General features: G+C 36.5%; 1 protein-coding gene across 4 annotated transcripts in view; it reads right to left on the bottom strand.

Moving 5' to 3' along the window:
* DYM (dymeclin) overlaps positions 1 to 17,161 on the bottom strand; it is a 296,439-nt gene that overhangs the window by 95,790 nt on the left and 183,488 nt on the right. For all 4 annotated transcript variants that reach the window (XM_019652741.1, XM_019652742.1, XM_019652744.1 and 1 more), the window contains exon 14: positions 1,734 to 1,836. In XM_019652741.1, coding sequence (XP_019508286.1) covers positions 1,734 to 1,836 — 103 coding nt within the window. The remainder of the gene's footprint in view (positions 1 to 1,733; positions 1,837 to 17,161) is intronic.

Genomic DNA, 17,161 nt, shown 5'->3' on the forward strand with positions numbered 1-17,161 from the left:
TTCATATGTCTGTTAACAAGTTCAACCATCCTTTCATTGCATTATTACCTCCATAATTTGCAAATACTATTAAATATGACCCATTTTCTCAAAGGAATGCCAATTTTCTGGTCTCTGATTAAAGGAGAATGCAGCTAGAGTAACCTCAAGACTATATACATTCAACACATTTTTGTGGAATAACAACACAGGAGTACTACATAAATCAAATGACAGTTGTATAAAAATAACAAAACATTTACAGATGACCCAAATCCAAATTCTTAATAAACACAATCCCCACTGCCACTCTGACCCTAACTGAGTTTCCCAAAGAACAATTAAGAATAAATATATTTCTTATAACAAGTCATGGCAAGGACAGAAGTGAGCTATTATGCTAATTTTTAAAAAAGTTGAGACTATTCAACTAGCAGGAAAATCTTAAAAGATACTGGGTTTTTTTTTTTTGTGAGAGAAGTATAAATTTCATACCTTAATGGTATGACAGGTCATATCACACACCCCAAATAAATAAATAAAAGAGAAGAAAAATAGCACCTGTCCGGTTGTGGCTGCAATAGCTATCTCTGTTTATCAGCGACTGCTATCCGGACTGGGTGCTGTTCCCACAATCTCATATCAGCACAACCATTTAGAAATGAAACAAACCACAGGAAACAAGCAAAACAACTCTTCGGCTGTCTGGTATGCATCACCACTTCAAACTCAGAATCTAAAAATTCTCTCATAAAGTTTCTACATATCAACACCATGAAGTTGTTGTCTGGAGATTTGCAGGGAGGGGTGCCTTATTAGAGCCTGACGAACTACTTCTATGGTTTATGACAAGATAATTTTTAGCATCCTCATCTAAGCCATGCTCCAAAATATAAGAAATGTCACTGATAGTGGCACTGCTCTACAGGAACTCACAATGCACTCTCCTTCCTATTACTAGATAATGCTCATCCCTGTGCTGCTGCGATTCTATTCCATTGTCAGCCTGAGGTCAGGAGCTAATGGTAAGTTCTTCATCTTTCACGAGGATGGAACACAGGCAACACATGACTGCTGTTGATTGCAGACCATGGCTGAGAAGACTAGAGTGGCAAACTGACGTGAGCAGAACCAATTCATCTCCTTCCCAGGAAGTGAGAGTTAGGGCTTCAAGACTCTCATCAGTCAGGTAAAGGTGTGACACTCACAGGACATGTCATGGGTTGGCAGGTAGGAAGGGCAAGGGCTGGGGTTGCTATTTCAGTCAACAAATGCAGAAACCAGGCCTATAGGAAGCAGAAGAGTAACACTGAAGCAAAAAGCAGCAGAGAACAGAAACGAAATGACCTGAGAAAGAGGATATTCTTGAACCCAATGGCTGATTTCAACATCAGGATCGTGTTCTCTGTGAAATCCAGGTTTACTTCCTTCTCTGGAGTTCTGTGAGAAACCTCTGCAGACTTCCTATAAAATTCCTCCTCTTATTTTTCCGGAATTAGTTTGAGAAGGTTTCTTGACTATGGTAATAAGAGTCCTAATTATTAACAATCACTGGCTTAGGGTTTCTTCACCCATTTGTTAATAATCATTAAAATTTTTTCCCCTGACTTGGGCCATTACCCCTTTATTTGAGTATTAGAGATTTCTAGGGCACTAGGATCAAAGGCAGACCTTGAGAAGAGAGGGGTATTGTTATTTATTAATTTAGCAATTCAAGGAAACATTTTTATTAACAAAGTAAAGTATCTACTTACGTAATCTGGTAGAGGAACATCATTGGAACTTAGCGAACCTCTCAAGGACTGTGTGGCTTGTTCTAGAACTTTGTTGTGTTTTTTAGACAGCAAGGAAAACAAACTGAAAAAACAAACAAAAAAACAAATAAAAACCCTAACTATATTGAAAAACTGTCTCCTTTTCTAGGTCTCATGTGGAATTATACAGTTCCACCGAATGTCAATTATTCTAAAATACACTTGTAATGCTTCTTTTATCATAGCAGGATCAACAATACTATTAATATAACAAAAAATGAAGTGAGGAGAATGTTTAAATTACATGGCTTCTCAAGAATAAAAAAAGTTTTACAAGTTAAAATTATGTTTCAAACATAGGAGAGATTTTTAGAAGATTACTATAGTGGAAAAAATAGTAGTCAGAGATTTAGAAAACCTGGGCTATGGACTGACTTTCCGAGTAGCTCATAGTGTAATCTGAGTCACGTGAGCTTGTTGTTGCTCAATTTTCACATCTTTCAAATAAGTGTGTTGGATCAGATTACTTCTCTAGTATAATACAGAGTCTGATTTAATATTACAGCTTTATATTTTTATTTCTCAAAAAGAATAACTTTAAATATACATCAGATTTCTGCCTCTGATCATGATGAATTAACTGGTACTGAACAACTCTCCTGCTGTAAATGACTAAGAAACTGGACAAAATATACGAAACAACAGTTTTTAGATGTTATACAACATCTGAAAGTTTAGGATTCTGATCCCTAAAAGAAGAGAGATCTGCATGGGCTCCATAAGGTGACTTTCTGTCTAGAGGAACATTCCAGATTGTGGTTCAGAATGGTGGGGCCCAAACAGTACACAGCAATCCTGTGCTGATCTGAGAAGACAGGGATACGAATTTGGGGCAGCTGTGGCAGCTGGAATTTGCAGGGCAGGTTATTAGACATGAGAGAAATGCAAGAGGGAAGTCTAGAAATCTGTCCAAGAGTCTTCTTGAGTGTTTGGCTAAATATTAAGCTGTACTGTACAGAGAAAGACCCCACAAAGTGGCAATTAAACAGCTATCCAGGAGATGGAAACTGAACAGAGATTTTGAAGGTCACTAAAGCCTGAGGTATTGTGTAGTTCCAACCAGCAAGAGTGGATAAAACTCATGGGCATTCAGATGAATTCTCAGAAATGCCACACTTTAGTAGGACTAGGACTACTCTAATCCAGAGTAAAGATTACTCTATTCTAAGATGCATCCTAACAGACTTAAATGAGCAATTTTCAAAAAATAAAGCTAGTTTACAGTAAATGTAAATGGGCTAAAAACTCCGCTTAAATGGCAGAGATTGTCAGACTGGATAAAAAAGCAAGACCCAATCACATGCTATTTACAAGAGTCACATTTGTAAATTTAAAGACACAGCTAAGTTAACACTAAAATGCTGCAAAAAAGATACATAAACCCTAATCATAAGAAAGCTGGAGTGGCTCTATTAATATTAGACAGAGTAGAGCTTCACGACAAGAATATTATTATTATTATTATTAGAGATAAAGAGAAAGACTTTTTAATTATGAAAGGGCCAATTCACCAATAAGACATAAAAACCCTAATGCTCATGTGTCTAATAATAGAACTTCAAATATACATAATTATATGATTCTAATACTAAATCTACTGTATCTAATGAAATAAAGAATTCTTCTTTGGACTAGATTGCAGCTTAAAAATAAAGGCAATTATGATTCCATATACCTTTCCACATACATTTGTGGTATAATTTGAAGTACTATTTTAATGCCAAAGACATTACTCTAGTATTTCTTAGTGATACCCTTCTAAATATTAACTTGAATATCTATTATATTTAGGAAAATCCCTAATTATTTCAGATGGTTTAAATGAGATAGTCACTGAAGACAAGGCTACTAAGTATTCTTTCTAGATAAAGTTTTAACATGGTCAAAGATAAATATTCCTTGAACACTTACTGGTAATGCTGGATGTTGTACAAAGAAAATATAAACAGAGACAAGAAAATTATCTAAACCTATACTGAAATACAGTAGGAAGAAAATAAGTGAAATAATTACTGAATGGTTAAGTGTAAAATCGTATAATACTGGTTAAGTAACAAGCATATGTCTAAAAGAGAGATTTCTTGGAAATGGAATAGTCCAGCAAAGTTCATGAAGGGTGGCCGGCTGAGTGGCTCAATTGGTTAAGAGCACAAGCTCTGAGCAACAGGGTTGCTGGTTCGATTCCCACATGGGCCTGTGAGCTGTGCCCAAGCTGAGCTGCCAACAGGTGGCATGATGGCTCAGCTGGTGAGAGCACGTGCTCCTAACAACAAGGTTGCTGGTTCGAACTCTGCATGGGATGGTGGGCTACTCCCACCAGCAATTCAGACTGAACATGGCACCTTGAGCTGAGCTGAGCCGAGCAGCCGCGAGTTGCCAATGGGCGGCCGATGGCAACTGAACTTGAAGCTGAGCTAGCTGTGCCCTCCACAACTAAGACTAAAGGACACAACTTGGCTGTTCCCCTTCCCCAATTCCCCAATAAAATCTTTAAAAAAAAAAGTTCATGAAGGGGTTAGATCTTATACAGAGTCTTGAAGAAGAAAAAAGATTTGTGCAAGAGAAGAGAAAAGCATTTCTAAACAGAAGGCAAAAGCGCAGAGGCAAAATAGGGGAAAGTGAGAAGAGTGGAATGAAAATGCAATATAAAGAAGTAGGAAACAAGATTCAATCTATAAGGGTGTGTATATATTTTTTTCAATCATTTTATTTTTCTAAGTCTTCTCCATTTGAGATTGTTAGTTTTGCTTTGTTTTCTTTTTCCTTTTTAAGATTAAATGTAAACACTGCACTCTCTACTCACGCCCATTTCCATGACCCATGGTAGCAGTTTACTGTATATAATTCCAGTAATGTTACAAGCATCCAGGCATAAATGAATGCTGTCCATATACATCCATTTTTTTCATTCCACAAAATATGAACTGTTCTGTACCTTGCACTTTTCCTTGATTCATTCAAGGAATCAATATATTCCTTGATATATATGGATATACCATATGGATATACCATAATTTATTTAACAAGTCCATTATTAATCAATCATTGCAATGTTTTCAGTTTTTCATATTATAAACAGCAGTGCAATGAACACTCTTGTACATAATGTTTAGCCTGCCTGAGGTGAGACTGTCTATAGGATAAATACCTTGAATTAAAACTGTTGAGTAAAAAATTACTGAACATAATAATGAACTGCGTTAGGGGTACATATTTTTAAATGTACAAGTTATTTTGCAGGTGATAAAAATAAAAAGATGAAAATATACTCGGATAGTGTATAATGAATATTCACATGGAAACGCATAAGAAGGGAAATCAGTAAAATTATTCTAATTGATTAGAGGACATTCTGGAATAAATGGAATTTCAGAAGTTTTTTGAGACAAAGAACTTTGGTGGTCCAATGCAGCATAGGGCACGGCAAGACTCAAAAGGCATAAATTGGATGCCCAAACAAAAAGGGAAAGCAATACTTATACCTGGAAGAAGTGAGTTCTTGATGTTAATAAGAGTGAAAGGGGGCAAATGAAGCAACACAGCACACTTTGCGGGGCTTACAAAGTACCAGGACTCAGGTGTTGTTTTATGGGTTCAAACCTGGGATTCTCCCTCTGTCTGTGTCCTAAGAAGAGGTAATCTGTGCTAACTTTCATCATCAATAGAGGAAAATTATTACATGAATCCTACGAATCAAAGCAAAAAGGATTTGAAATGGTTTCCTTTGGAGAAGAAAGGCTAGTTTGTTTATTTTAGAAGAGAATACTAACAATCCGCTTTCCTTGTTAGCAGAAGACACAAAACAAGGAAGTGAGCTTCAATTCAAACATAAGCTCTTTCAGTTGGGCATAATGGAAAACTTGACTATTAAGGGCATAAAATGTTGGAATGGTCCACTTCCAGTAGCTGCGGCTACTGCTCCCAGCTGTTTTTAAGAAAGTTGGTGTAAGAACAGATGATTTGAGGTCACTTCCAGTTTTCTATCATGAATGAGAAACAGAGAATTCACACTTCAAGTTGTTATTCTTCTACAATTTAATAGGCTTTTTCCTCAGGTCTTACAGCTAGAGCTTCCAATTTTTTTTTTTAAACATTCTAATTTTGGCTTTCACTGAGCATTTTTAAGGCAAAATGACCTACATTTATATGAGACATGACTTGCAAATTGCTGGGAAAAGTAACTTTTGCTTAAAGCTTTGCATTCATAGTATTAGCCCTAGCTTAATGTTAGAGTAAGTGATACATGATGTTTGCACTAGAGGGATAATTCTGATTTAAAAAATAAGTGAAACTGACTTTCAAAGGTGCTTAATATTCATCAGTCAGGATATAGCTGCTGGGATACCTTTTTAATTAGAAAAAAACTAGATTTTTCTTTTTATACAAGAATGCTCATTACAAATTGGTTTAATAATGAAACACTGAAAAAGCCCCCCAAAACACTGATCAAGAATAGAATGGATAAACTGTGGGACAGTCATACAATGAAATACTATGAGCAATTTAAAGTCATCTAAAACCACAAGTAACAATATGGATAAATCTCAAAAACAATATTGTTCTACAAGCAAGGACCCTGGTGGAAGAAAGTGAACAAGGTGATATTAATTATATAGCACTTTAAAAATGCAAAAAATTTTAACATATCTTTTATAGAGAGAACATAAAAAATAAAAAAATATATGGAAATGATAAACATTACACTAAGGACAGCCATTATTCTCTGAGAAAGAAGGGAAAGAAATGGGATCAGGAAGGCATAAGGGACTCAAGGGGATTTCATATATACTACGTGTTTATCTATAAAGCGTTCTTTTGTTTATGCTGGACACATACACGGAGGACTGCCAGATTACTCTGTTTTTTTGGTGTATACCTGAAGTGTCATATACATTTTAAAATTGGATATAAAGAATACACTATCCTGAAGAAAACAGAGTGCCTGCCAACAGCCAGCATTTCCGAAAAGAAAGCACCATGTAAATAGAATATGTGTGGTCAGTCGAACCTGCAATACGCTGGGAAAACCACAAGTTGCTGAAAAGGGCTACAGTTTAGGGCGCACAGTTGGTGGCAGGAGATGAGACCAGAATGAAGCCAGTCTGAAGACAGACTGAAGGGCTGCTTATGGCACACCAAAAATTCTGCCCTTTATTCTGAAATATAGGGCGAGAAACTAATGGACATCAGTCTTATAAGATGATGAAAGAGACATGGTTCCTTGCCTCCAAGGAGCTCAAGTCTGAAGGGACAAGGAAGAGCTACAATCCTGAAACCAGAGAATGCCATGAGCCTGAAGAGTGTGCTGTGGGAACACAGAGGAAGGTTAGGCGCATTTCATGTAAGAAAATCTATCTTGACTGTGGTCTTGCAGGTTAGGGGGTTTGCTAGTTGGGGAAAGTAAAGGGGGAGAGCAATTCAGAAAAGAAACAATGATAGAAAGGCACAGAGGGACTTCAGGGAGGAACCAATTGCTTCCAAGGCCAGAATAGTGAAAGTCCATGGGGATGAGAGGTGACAAGAGGTGAGGCTGGCAAGATGGGGGTTGGGGTGGGGGCTATTAGAAACAAAAACAAACAACCTTGCTAAGAGGTTCGCATTTCATCTTGTCAAGTCACTGAGACAGCCAGTAAGTCAAATATTTACTAAGACCTACTATGTGCCAGGCACTGTACAAGTTTCCTCGGACGGTGACACACTAAAGCAACAGTGTCTTCTTTGCTTTGCCCTCCTGGAGGGCGTGGCCAGGTCAGGGAGGGTAAATCTACACAGAAGGTTCTACTGTCAGTGTGGTGATGGAGGTGAGAGTGGAGTGCTTTGGGGACCCAGATGAGGGCTGCGCAACAGCAAACAGCAGGTAGGGGAGGAAATCATCCCTGGAGATGATACCCGAGCCGATTCTGAAGAAACATTAGGAGTTAGCCAAACAAATGAGGCAGCGGTAACGGTAACCTGGGCAGAGAAAAGAACATGAGGAAAGACGGAGAAATCCGATCACAGCTGGTACAGGAAACAGCACGGCACACACGTTCATAATGTGTTAACGCACACAGTGGAGAACCACGCTAAGGCTGGGGACAGTTCGTAAAGCGCCTCTTCTGTTTCACCTAGACCTTGGACTTCATCCTGAAAGCCAGAGGTGTTTTACGACAGCAGGGCTATAAATAAGAAAAAAAACAAAAGCCAAATGCTGTGTTTGGTGTTCAGGCGGGGCAAGGGATGGACAGGAAGGGTGACTGATTATTACGTGTTCATCTCTGTCCCCAATCTCTCCTGGGTGCTCTCTCTCCTCATGGTGGCCATGGAGTCCCTGCCAGAGAACCCTGGGGCTCCTAGAAGCTAAGTTTGAAAACCAGACCTGAGCAGTGAGGTACAGTTCATAACAATTGTATTTATTTTAGAAAGATTCCTCTGCCTCTAGAGCAGCAGTTCTCAACCTGTGGGTCGCGACCCCTTTGGGGGTCGAACGACCCTTTCACAGGGGTCGCTTAAGATCATCAGAAAACAAAAAGATATTTACATTACGATTCATAACAGTAGCAAAATGACAGTTATAGAGTAGCAACGAAAATAATTTTATGGTTGGGGTCACCACAACATGAGGAACTGTGTTAAGGGGCCGCGGCATTAGGAAGGTTAAGAACCGCTGCTCTAGAGGGAAGGATGGACAGGAATTGACAAGAGAAGAAGAGTAGAAACAGAAAGACGCTTTAGATAACTACTATATTGCTAAAAGAAAGAAACGAGGCAGCCTTGAACTAAAAGCAAATATGAGCCATTTGGAATGCAAAGGAGACAACAGAGAGGGTGAAAAAAGGGAATCACCGGTGACTCTAAGGTTTCTATTATAACTTGGAAAATCTACTGGCTGGCTGAGAATGTGATTGAACAGGCCAGGAATATAAGAAGTGCTGAAAAGTAGGAAGAAGGCCCGGGAAAACAAAGGCCCTTGCCTTAAAGAAAACAGTAACAGCAGCAGCTCCTTGATAAATCTCAAAGAGCTATTAAAATGCAAAGAAATACACAATATTATTAAAGTTATTAAAGGCAGAGCTACATCTAGAAACCACATCTCCAAGCTTCATGCTTCATGCTCTCTTCTGTAGACACTGCTTCTTTCCACTTGCAGGAGCCCCCTTCCTTCCTCCTCTCTATCTTTCTAATCCCTGCCTCTCCTTCAGGTCGGACCTCCATGCTGCTGATTTCCATATCCTCTGAGAAAGATTTCTCTAACTCGCGCTCTCCCTGCCTCCGAACTACACTAACTTCTCCACTGTGCAGCTGGCATTGAAACACAGTTTTACACGGCTCTTTACCTTATTTTAAATCAGCTTCATTGAGGAATAATCTATATATAATACAATTTGCCAATTTTAAGTATACACTTTGATGAGTTTATAAACATATAATGATTCAGAACATTTCCGTTACCCCAAAAAGTCCCTTTGCACCCTTTGCAGTCAATCCCCCCTTCCAATAAACCCATGCCCCCAGTCTTACTCCAGACAACCACTGATCTGTTTGCTGTCACTATGGTTTGCCTTTTCTAGAATTTCATGGAAATGGAATCATACCATATGTATTCTTTTGTGTCTGGCTTCCATCACTTAGCAACATGTTTTTCAAATTCATGCATGTTGTTTTGTGTATCATTCTTTTTTATTGCCGAGTAGTTTTCCATTGTATGAACATACCTCTATTTGTTTATTTATCAGTTGATGGACATTTGGGTGGTTTCCAGTTTTGAGCTATTATAACTAAAGCTGCTATAAACATTCTCGGACAAGTTTTTATGTGAACATATGTTTTCATTTCTCTTGAGTAACTACCAAGGAGTGGGACGGCCGATTCTGTAAGTAACTGCCAAACTGTCTGTTCTACATTCTTGCTAGCACTTGGTGATTCAGTCTTTTTAACTTTAGCCATTCTAGTGGGTGTGAAGCAGATTTCACTGTGGTTTAGATTTTCATTCTCCTCATGAATTTTCTTGTGCTCCTGTGTTTTTCTTTGGTGTTTATTCAAATCGTTTGCCCATTAAAAAAATTGGCTATTGTTTTTCTTCTTGAGTTGTCAGAGTTCTTTATATACTCTAGATACAAGTCCTTTATTAGGTATATTTTTATAAATAATTTCTCCCAGACCAGGGTGGTAGGGTGTCTGTTCAATTTCTTATATAACACTATATGGACCATCAGTGAATAATATCTGGTTATAACAGTGTAAACACTAGCTACTGATCTAACCTAAAATTAGTGTATAACTGGACTGGGAGAATGGGGGAAGAGGCTCCTTGGAGTGTGTGTGTGTGGACGTGTGCAGCTGCCAGACTGTAAGATGATGTCTAACTCTTTTGAAATATTGGTCTTTTCACATAGAATGTTTTTATTCCTCATTCTACTTCTCTTCTTCTCATGAAAAAAATCCTTCTACCTGAATATTCAGAGAAAGTCGGGCAGCCCAATGGTGGTGAAGGACAAGATTTAGGTAGCCTTTATTGAGGGCCATCAGACCCAATCAGAGGTGAGGAAAAAAGCTGAGGGAAAAAGGGATGTGTTGGATGGCCCTATCAAATTTGGGAAAGGTCTGAGTATAAAAACTCGTTAATAAAATAAAAACTCATCAAAGTCTGTGAAGATGAGAACAATTTCATCTTATGAAACGTGTCCCATTGTACTTGTAGAATAAATAGAAACAGTAACTTTTTAGGCTTTTCCTCTCTATCAAATTATATGACATTATTTGTTTTAAATATGCCGCTTTATGCTCTTAAACTTCTACACACCTATATGTTTTATATATGTATATAGTACACACACGTATCGTAAACATGAGTTTTTTTCTTTCATATGCTAAGCTTATTTAAGGCCTTGACTGTAGATATTTTTTACAGTGTTCTGCCTAAAACAGGGTCTAAAATATGCTTGCTACTAATATTTGTCTTTCTTTTTTTTCTCTTCCACCTTTCTTATTCCAGTAAAAGAAACTGTGAAGACATCAGTATTCCTGCCTTACAAAACTGGAAACAAGAGGTCTTAGTTTGTTTTTAGTTAAAAAAAAATCTTATTTTTAAGGACCTAAAATTAAAATGAAGGAGATGGTTACCTACATAATTATCTTTGCTAACAACACTGACATTTATAAAAAGAAGCAAGGTTAGAGCAGAGCAAACTGCCCATTCATTTGCATTTAATTGACTTAATAACCATAAACATTATTTTAGTTATATAATAACTAGCTTAAAATTCACTTCCATCCCAGACAAGTGCTAAAATGGCATTGATTGTATGGCATAGAAGGTAGAGTGCAAAATAAGAAACTTTATCACCACCAGCTTGCTGGTGAGGAAGGCTTGTTAAAATGCAAATAATTATTCATGGGACTGGAATTACTGCTCTGTATTTTCAATACTCTACAGAAAACCCAGTAACTCATCTTCTTCAAAAACTCTCAAGTAAAAGCAAAAGATATAAAGATATGCATTATAAAATCTAGTAAGCAAGGTTCCCACCAAAAACGCACACTTTGAATTGTAACCGGAGAATCCAATCTTATTGCCATAACACAAGTTATCTTAGCAAGAACTTGAAATTATGGTAACAATGCCCAGTATGATCTTCATTGTATGACTGCATAACTAAGTTACATGTAGAACCAAAACTAACTAGTCATGCAACATAGCAAAGTACTCAACTAAACGATGTTTCTTAAAAAAAAATGCTGAAACTCAGGAATTGAATTTCTCCTGGTTAATGCACTAAATAAGGAAGACATAAGAGGCAAATGAAAAGATGACTAACTTTAAAAATGTTACATGAATTATCATGAGTAGAAATATTTTTTAAATAATGGATAAAATACATAATCTGTCAATATATGATTTGGTAGTTATATTACCAAAAACACAAGTGAGTAGGATGAGAGAATCTATTAAGCTTAAAAACAATTCCTTTTATTTTTCACAAAGGCATTCATGCAAATTTCTTATATGTTTTTAACTTTAAAGTAATTCAGTGGAAAAATAGCTAAATATAATCCTTTTATATTAGGATGTAAAAGGATTATTTTCTTAAGCATATTTTTCTAATTTTTGACTAAATTTGGTCAGAAGTGCTATTTAATAAGAATGACCTAAGTAAATTAAAAACTTGGTAATTTGATTTATCTCAAAAGAAAAACTTCATCCCTAATTTTGACTTGCTTTTATACCTTTTTCATGGATAATATACTTAAGAATGTATATCCTCATATAAACTTAAGTACAATGAAATACCTACAGTATTTTGTAATTAGCATGCAATTCTAAAGATAAAAAACTTAAAAGTTTTATGGCATTTTCTCTTCTCTATTAGAAAATACATTCTGTAAAGAACAGAAACAGATTTTCTGACTTGAAAGAATTTAGGTTGTCTTTCTCTGTCAACCTCTTAGTCCCTTGAGAAAACTGCATACCAAGCAGACCACAAATCTACCCACTTAAAAAACATTTCTTAGCACATTTTTCACTAATTTATGCCAACAATTAGGATTCAACTAATATTTAATGAGAAAATTCATTTGGAAGGTAAGAATATCTCATAGTAAACACAAGAGGAGTCAAGATGGACAGTTTAGAAGTTACTGTCACAAGTCAGGGGGAACCTACCAAATAAAGTATGTTTACTATATGTCAGACTTTATAAAGAGTCACAGGAAACATACCACTAATAACTGTATTTAGGAATGCTGCAGAACACCCACTCTTATAACACAATTTATCAGTGAGATGTTTCCAAGGTGTTGGACCCTTAATTTGGGGATTCCCAACTAGAACTTTGGACTTAGACCTTAATCTTAATTTAGCAAATATAATTAGTCTTTGGGAGGGGCTACAGGAACAGAAACTCTTAATTGGAATTATAGGTCTTTACTAGTAAATGCCTTTTATCAACTTCTACCAGCCTCACTGCTATTAAAAAAACTTTAGATTTATAAAAACTCTATCCTTTTATTTCAATGTCCTATCAACCTTTATGTACTTAGTTACAAATTTGTACTTGTTCTACACATTTTTGACATATATCTTCCTTTATCTTTTGCTTGTATATTTATCCCATTTCTTCTATGAACACAATTTCAAGGGCACAGATGTCCATTCTTTTTCTCTTCTTTCAAATCCTCTGCAATGCCTCCTGTGCATACATAATGAATTAGTTACTCCCCGTCCCCACAATCTTTTTTTTTAAAAAAAATATCCTAATCAGTCAAATTCTTAAAATATATGATTGATTCTTGGTGGATAAAATTTACTTAGAATTAAAGTTTAGAAATACTTTTTAGAAAAACCAAGAAACTAAATATATGTTTATAGTAACTTTACAGGAAACCTACCTCTACCATGATTCATCCTCAAATATAGAAGCATCCCCTTTTCCCAACTCTAAAAACATAAAACCCACACTAGGAACAAAGAGAGAAAGATTTCTATGCGTGATATAGTTATTACTGCCCAATGGAAAGCTACGCATTCAACTCAGTCTTATGAATCTGATTTAACACAATTCTCAACAAGCTAAGTTACTACCTTCCTCGGCTATAACTTCTAAATAATAAAATCAATTAAGAACAGGAAGCCAGGATGGGAATATGTGGAGATGAGGAACATTTAGGAGTAGTGTAATTAAAAAAAAAAAAGTTTTGATATCAAAGTAGTTTTGACATCAAACTCAGCATTCCATTCCTCTTTGGTACAATGGTCCATGTTCACAGAGATATCCCTGCAGTATCCAGAAAAAGATTCTAACATTTGCAAGGTCTTGTACTTATAAACTCAAGCAAGTCTGCAATAGCAAGATCTCTTAGCTCAAATACTTTCAAACCATTTTTAAGATAGTGTTTTCATGAAACATACTTTTGTTATCTGGAAAATATGTGGAAATCCATAATTCCCAAGGATGCGAGATAAATGCGTTATCACTTAAATAGGACCTAAAAAGCCCATAATATTTGAAGCCACAGTCCCTTTTAGATCTGAGTTAAGTTCAAACCACAGTTATTACAGTATCAACCAGAATATTTCTGATATAAAATTACAATGTTTTTTTAATTAAAATATATTTAACAGTACAGAACATAAACCAGAGTGATCCTGACGAATTAACCATTACGAATAACCATTATTAAGTGTCTTTTGCTCTTTATTATAACTACCAATAATTACAGAGGTGAAATTCTATCAGTAGGCATAAAAATGTCATTTCAAGACAAAATTATAGCTCAAATCAAGTTGGGCATAACTAGATAAGAAATTATCTCCTGTGGTTAATGTTTTAACCACATAAAACTCCCCAAATTTCCTAAGGTCCAGGCATAAATTCTTGCTTTGTGCTCCCTCTGCTGGCTCTATGGCTATAGTTAATCCCATTCTTGGGAGGTTTTTTTGCATAAGGCAATCCCATTAAAACACACTGAAAGGCATTGGTACATTATATATGGGATCTTAAAGATATAATCTAGCTCCCCACTTTGAGTACTGTGGAAGAACAAGGGAAGAAAAATATAACTTGACCAAGGTCACACAGGGTGCTGAGAGCCAGAACAATCCTGGTCTTTTGACTCCCAAACCAGTGCTCCTTCCCTTCCATAATGATCTCAATGTTTTCATGTACAAGACTATTATTGAACTATACTTTGCTACCTAAAGTTACCTAAAATCAGAAGCTTGGTTTCTTTGGGCCACACACAGATTTTTCACTGAACTGCAATTACAACTGATGAGGGCATTTGAGCACTATTCAGTGCAGACATATTGGGCTCAAAGAGTATCAGTGATTCTAATTTTCTTGGACAGTGCTCAATTAAAGTAACCTATTATAAACTTGCCGGACACACTCAATACTTCTCCTGATATGCTTCTACCATGTTTACAAATTACATTCCACAATATTTGCCTTGGAATATACGGTTACCACACAGTATGACTTCCTGTCAGTTAAACCCATAGTCGTTTTGTTGATGATGATGAAGACGAGGGTGAAGGAATCATCTATAGTGTGCCTATTTCATCCCAAGTACACAGTTGGGCCTTTGCAGAAATTATTGTCAAGGGTAATCTATAAGGAAGGTATTACCATCCATATTTTACACAGAAGGAAGCTAAAGGAAAGGAAACTTGCCCCAAAAGACAGGGATTGTTCTGGCTCTCAGCACCCAATGTGACCCTGGTCTAGTGCAGGGGTCGGCAAACTGCGGCTCGCGAGCCACATGCGGCTCTTTGGGTATGTTCTGTCTCAAAAGTTTGCCGACTCCTAGAAGAGCCAATCCTGTCCCTCACAACAATTTAAAAATTATTCGAGAGCCATAAATATATTTTTACAAATAAGGAAAATTCAGAGTAATATTGTAAATGAAACTATGATAGTTTTATTTTCATTTTCAGTTTTACTTCAGAGCCACATGTATGTACCCAAAGAGCCACATGTGGCTCGCGAGCTGCAGCTTGCCGACCCCTGGCGGCTCTTTCATCTCAAAAGTTTGTTGAGCCCTGGTCTAGTTATATTTGTCTTCTCTTCTTTTTCCTCAACACTCAAAGTGGAGAGTTAGAATTACATTTTTAAGATCCCATTCATAATGTACCAGTGCCTTTCAGTTTGGCATCAAACTGTACCTATTTACTCTGTACCTTACTGCTTTGATACTGTGTTCATTCTTCAATCAACAGAGATAGTAACAGTAAAAGATGCTCTCTTACCACCAGCACCATCACCTCCACTCCTGCAACAAAGAAAGCTTTGGGCAAAAGATACCTTATTAAAAACATGAACCTGTTTAATTTCTTTTAAAAGTTAAGCTAAAGTGGGGAGGGTTAATACTTCCCCTACTTGCAGTGGAGTAAGGTACATGACCTATACCATAAATGTTCATTAACCCATAGCATAAGTTAGTATTTAATTGCAATTGGCTTTTGTGTAATAGATGTATTTAATTATTTTCAAGTAGTCCATGTACGGAAAACTGAAAACACTAGCTCTAGTCTGAGAACAATACTATTTACATAGATACAAACAGTCTGGGATTAAAGAATCTAATCAGTTCAGACAAAAAGTAAATATTTATTAGCTAGAATATACAAGTCTATCTTTGTGAGGAAGAGGCATTTGTTTCTTGATGAAAGATATAAATTGTTATCTAAACCCTGGAGAACTTTTATTCAAAGTTAAGTTTGAATTCTGTGTTCCTTCTGAAAACAGAAAACTAAAGACAGTTGGTGCCTAGCCTTGTTCTCTGGTAGTAATTATTACGGAGGGAAATTATGTTCAAGTAGTTAAACAGGAAAATAGCGTTAAATGAACATATTTCTCAGTTACTTGTTGGTAACCTATTTGGACAGTACAGACAACAAATGTTAATGTTTTAGAAATTAGAAAGTAGCCTAGGTTAAATCCAGCCTTAAGGAATTTAGGGAAAACTGACGAATGTAAATTTTAATCTTGCATAATATAAATAACGTGATGAACTTGTTACCCAGGACTCATCAGATAGTATTTACTGAAGTGACAGATCAAAATAACTTCATTTTTGTTGTTATGAAGAAAGTAATTTCGGGTAATTCAGACACACTTGTGTTTAATCACCAGTCCTCCACTTAACTACCTGTGTGAACTTGCGCGCTTCATTTTTCTGTGACTGTTTTCTTAGATGTGGTGATGATGATGGTGACAATGGCTGAGGAAGAGCTGCTGTGATGATTAAATGAGAGAATTAATGTAAAAACCCTTAACAGGGAGCCTAAGGAAAAAGTCACCGGTCAGTTCCCATTGATTATCGGCATGTGGGCTCTGGGTTACCAGCTATCCCAACTCTTAAAGTGTTATATGTTAGCAACAAATTCCAACTTTTTAACAACACTGTGCAAACAATACTCAGCGCTGCTCTGAGCTGAGTCCAGACCACCGGCTGTCAATATGTAAAGAGAGAATCACTGAAAACGCCACATGTTATGAAGCTGAGCAAAGCATCTGGAGTCAAGGTGTTGGGGTTTGACGGATGTTCTAAAAGGAAGAGATGTGCTCTGGCAGGAAAAGTCAAAAGTGGTGGTTAAGATGATTTTATGAGAGAAACTCAAAGGAAAAACTGTGTTTCCCTGGCAAACCATGATTTTGAGATCTCAGTACTATATTTATATTCCAATTTAAAATCTTTGATTTTTATGTAAACATATTTCAATTTAGTCCTTGATTCCCCAGTAAAGAGAATATTTATTCCCTGTCCTATCAGAGACAGACCAGTTGGTTTATAATAGAATCCAGAGTCTCCACAATATAACATTCATATGTCCGGGATACAGTCAGAAATTACTTAACATACAATCTTGGCTAGGGGTGTATTGATTT

The sequence above is a fragment of the Hipposideros armiger genome, unplaced genomic scaffold, assembly GCF_001890085.2.
Source record: "Hipposideros armiger isolate ML-2016 unplaced genomic scaffold, ASM189008v1 scaffold_186, whole genome shotgun sequence".
In the NCBI taxonomy this organism is placed as follows: domain Eukaryota; kingdom Metazoa; phylum Chordata; class Mammalia; order Chiroptera; family Hipposideridae; genus Hipposideros; species Hipposideros armiger.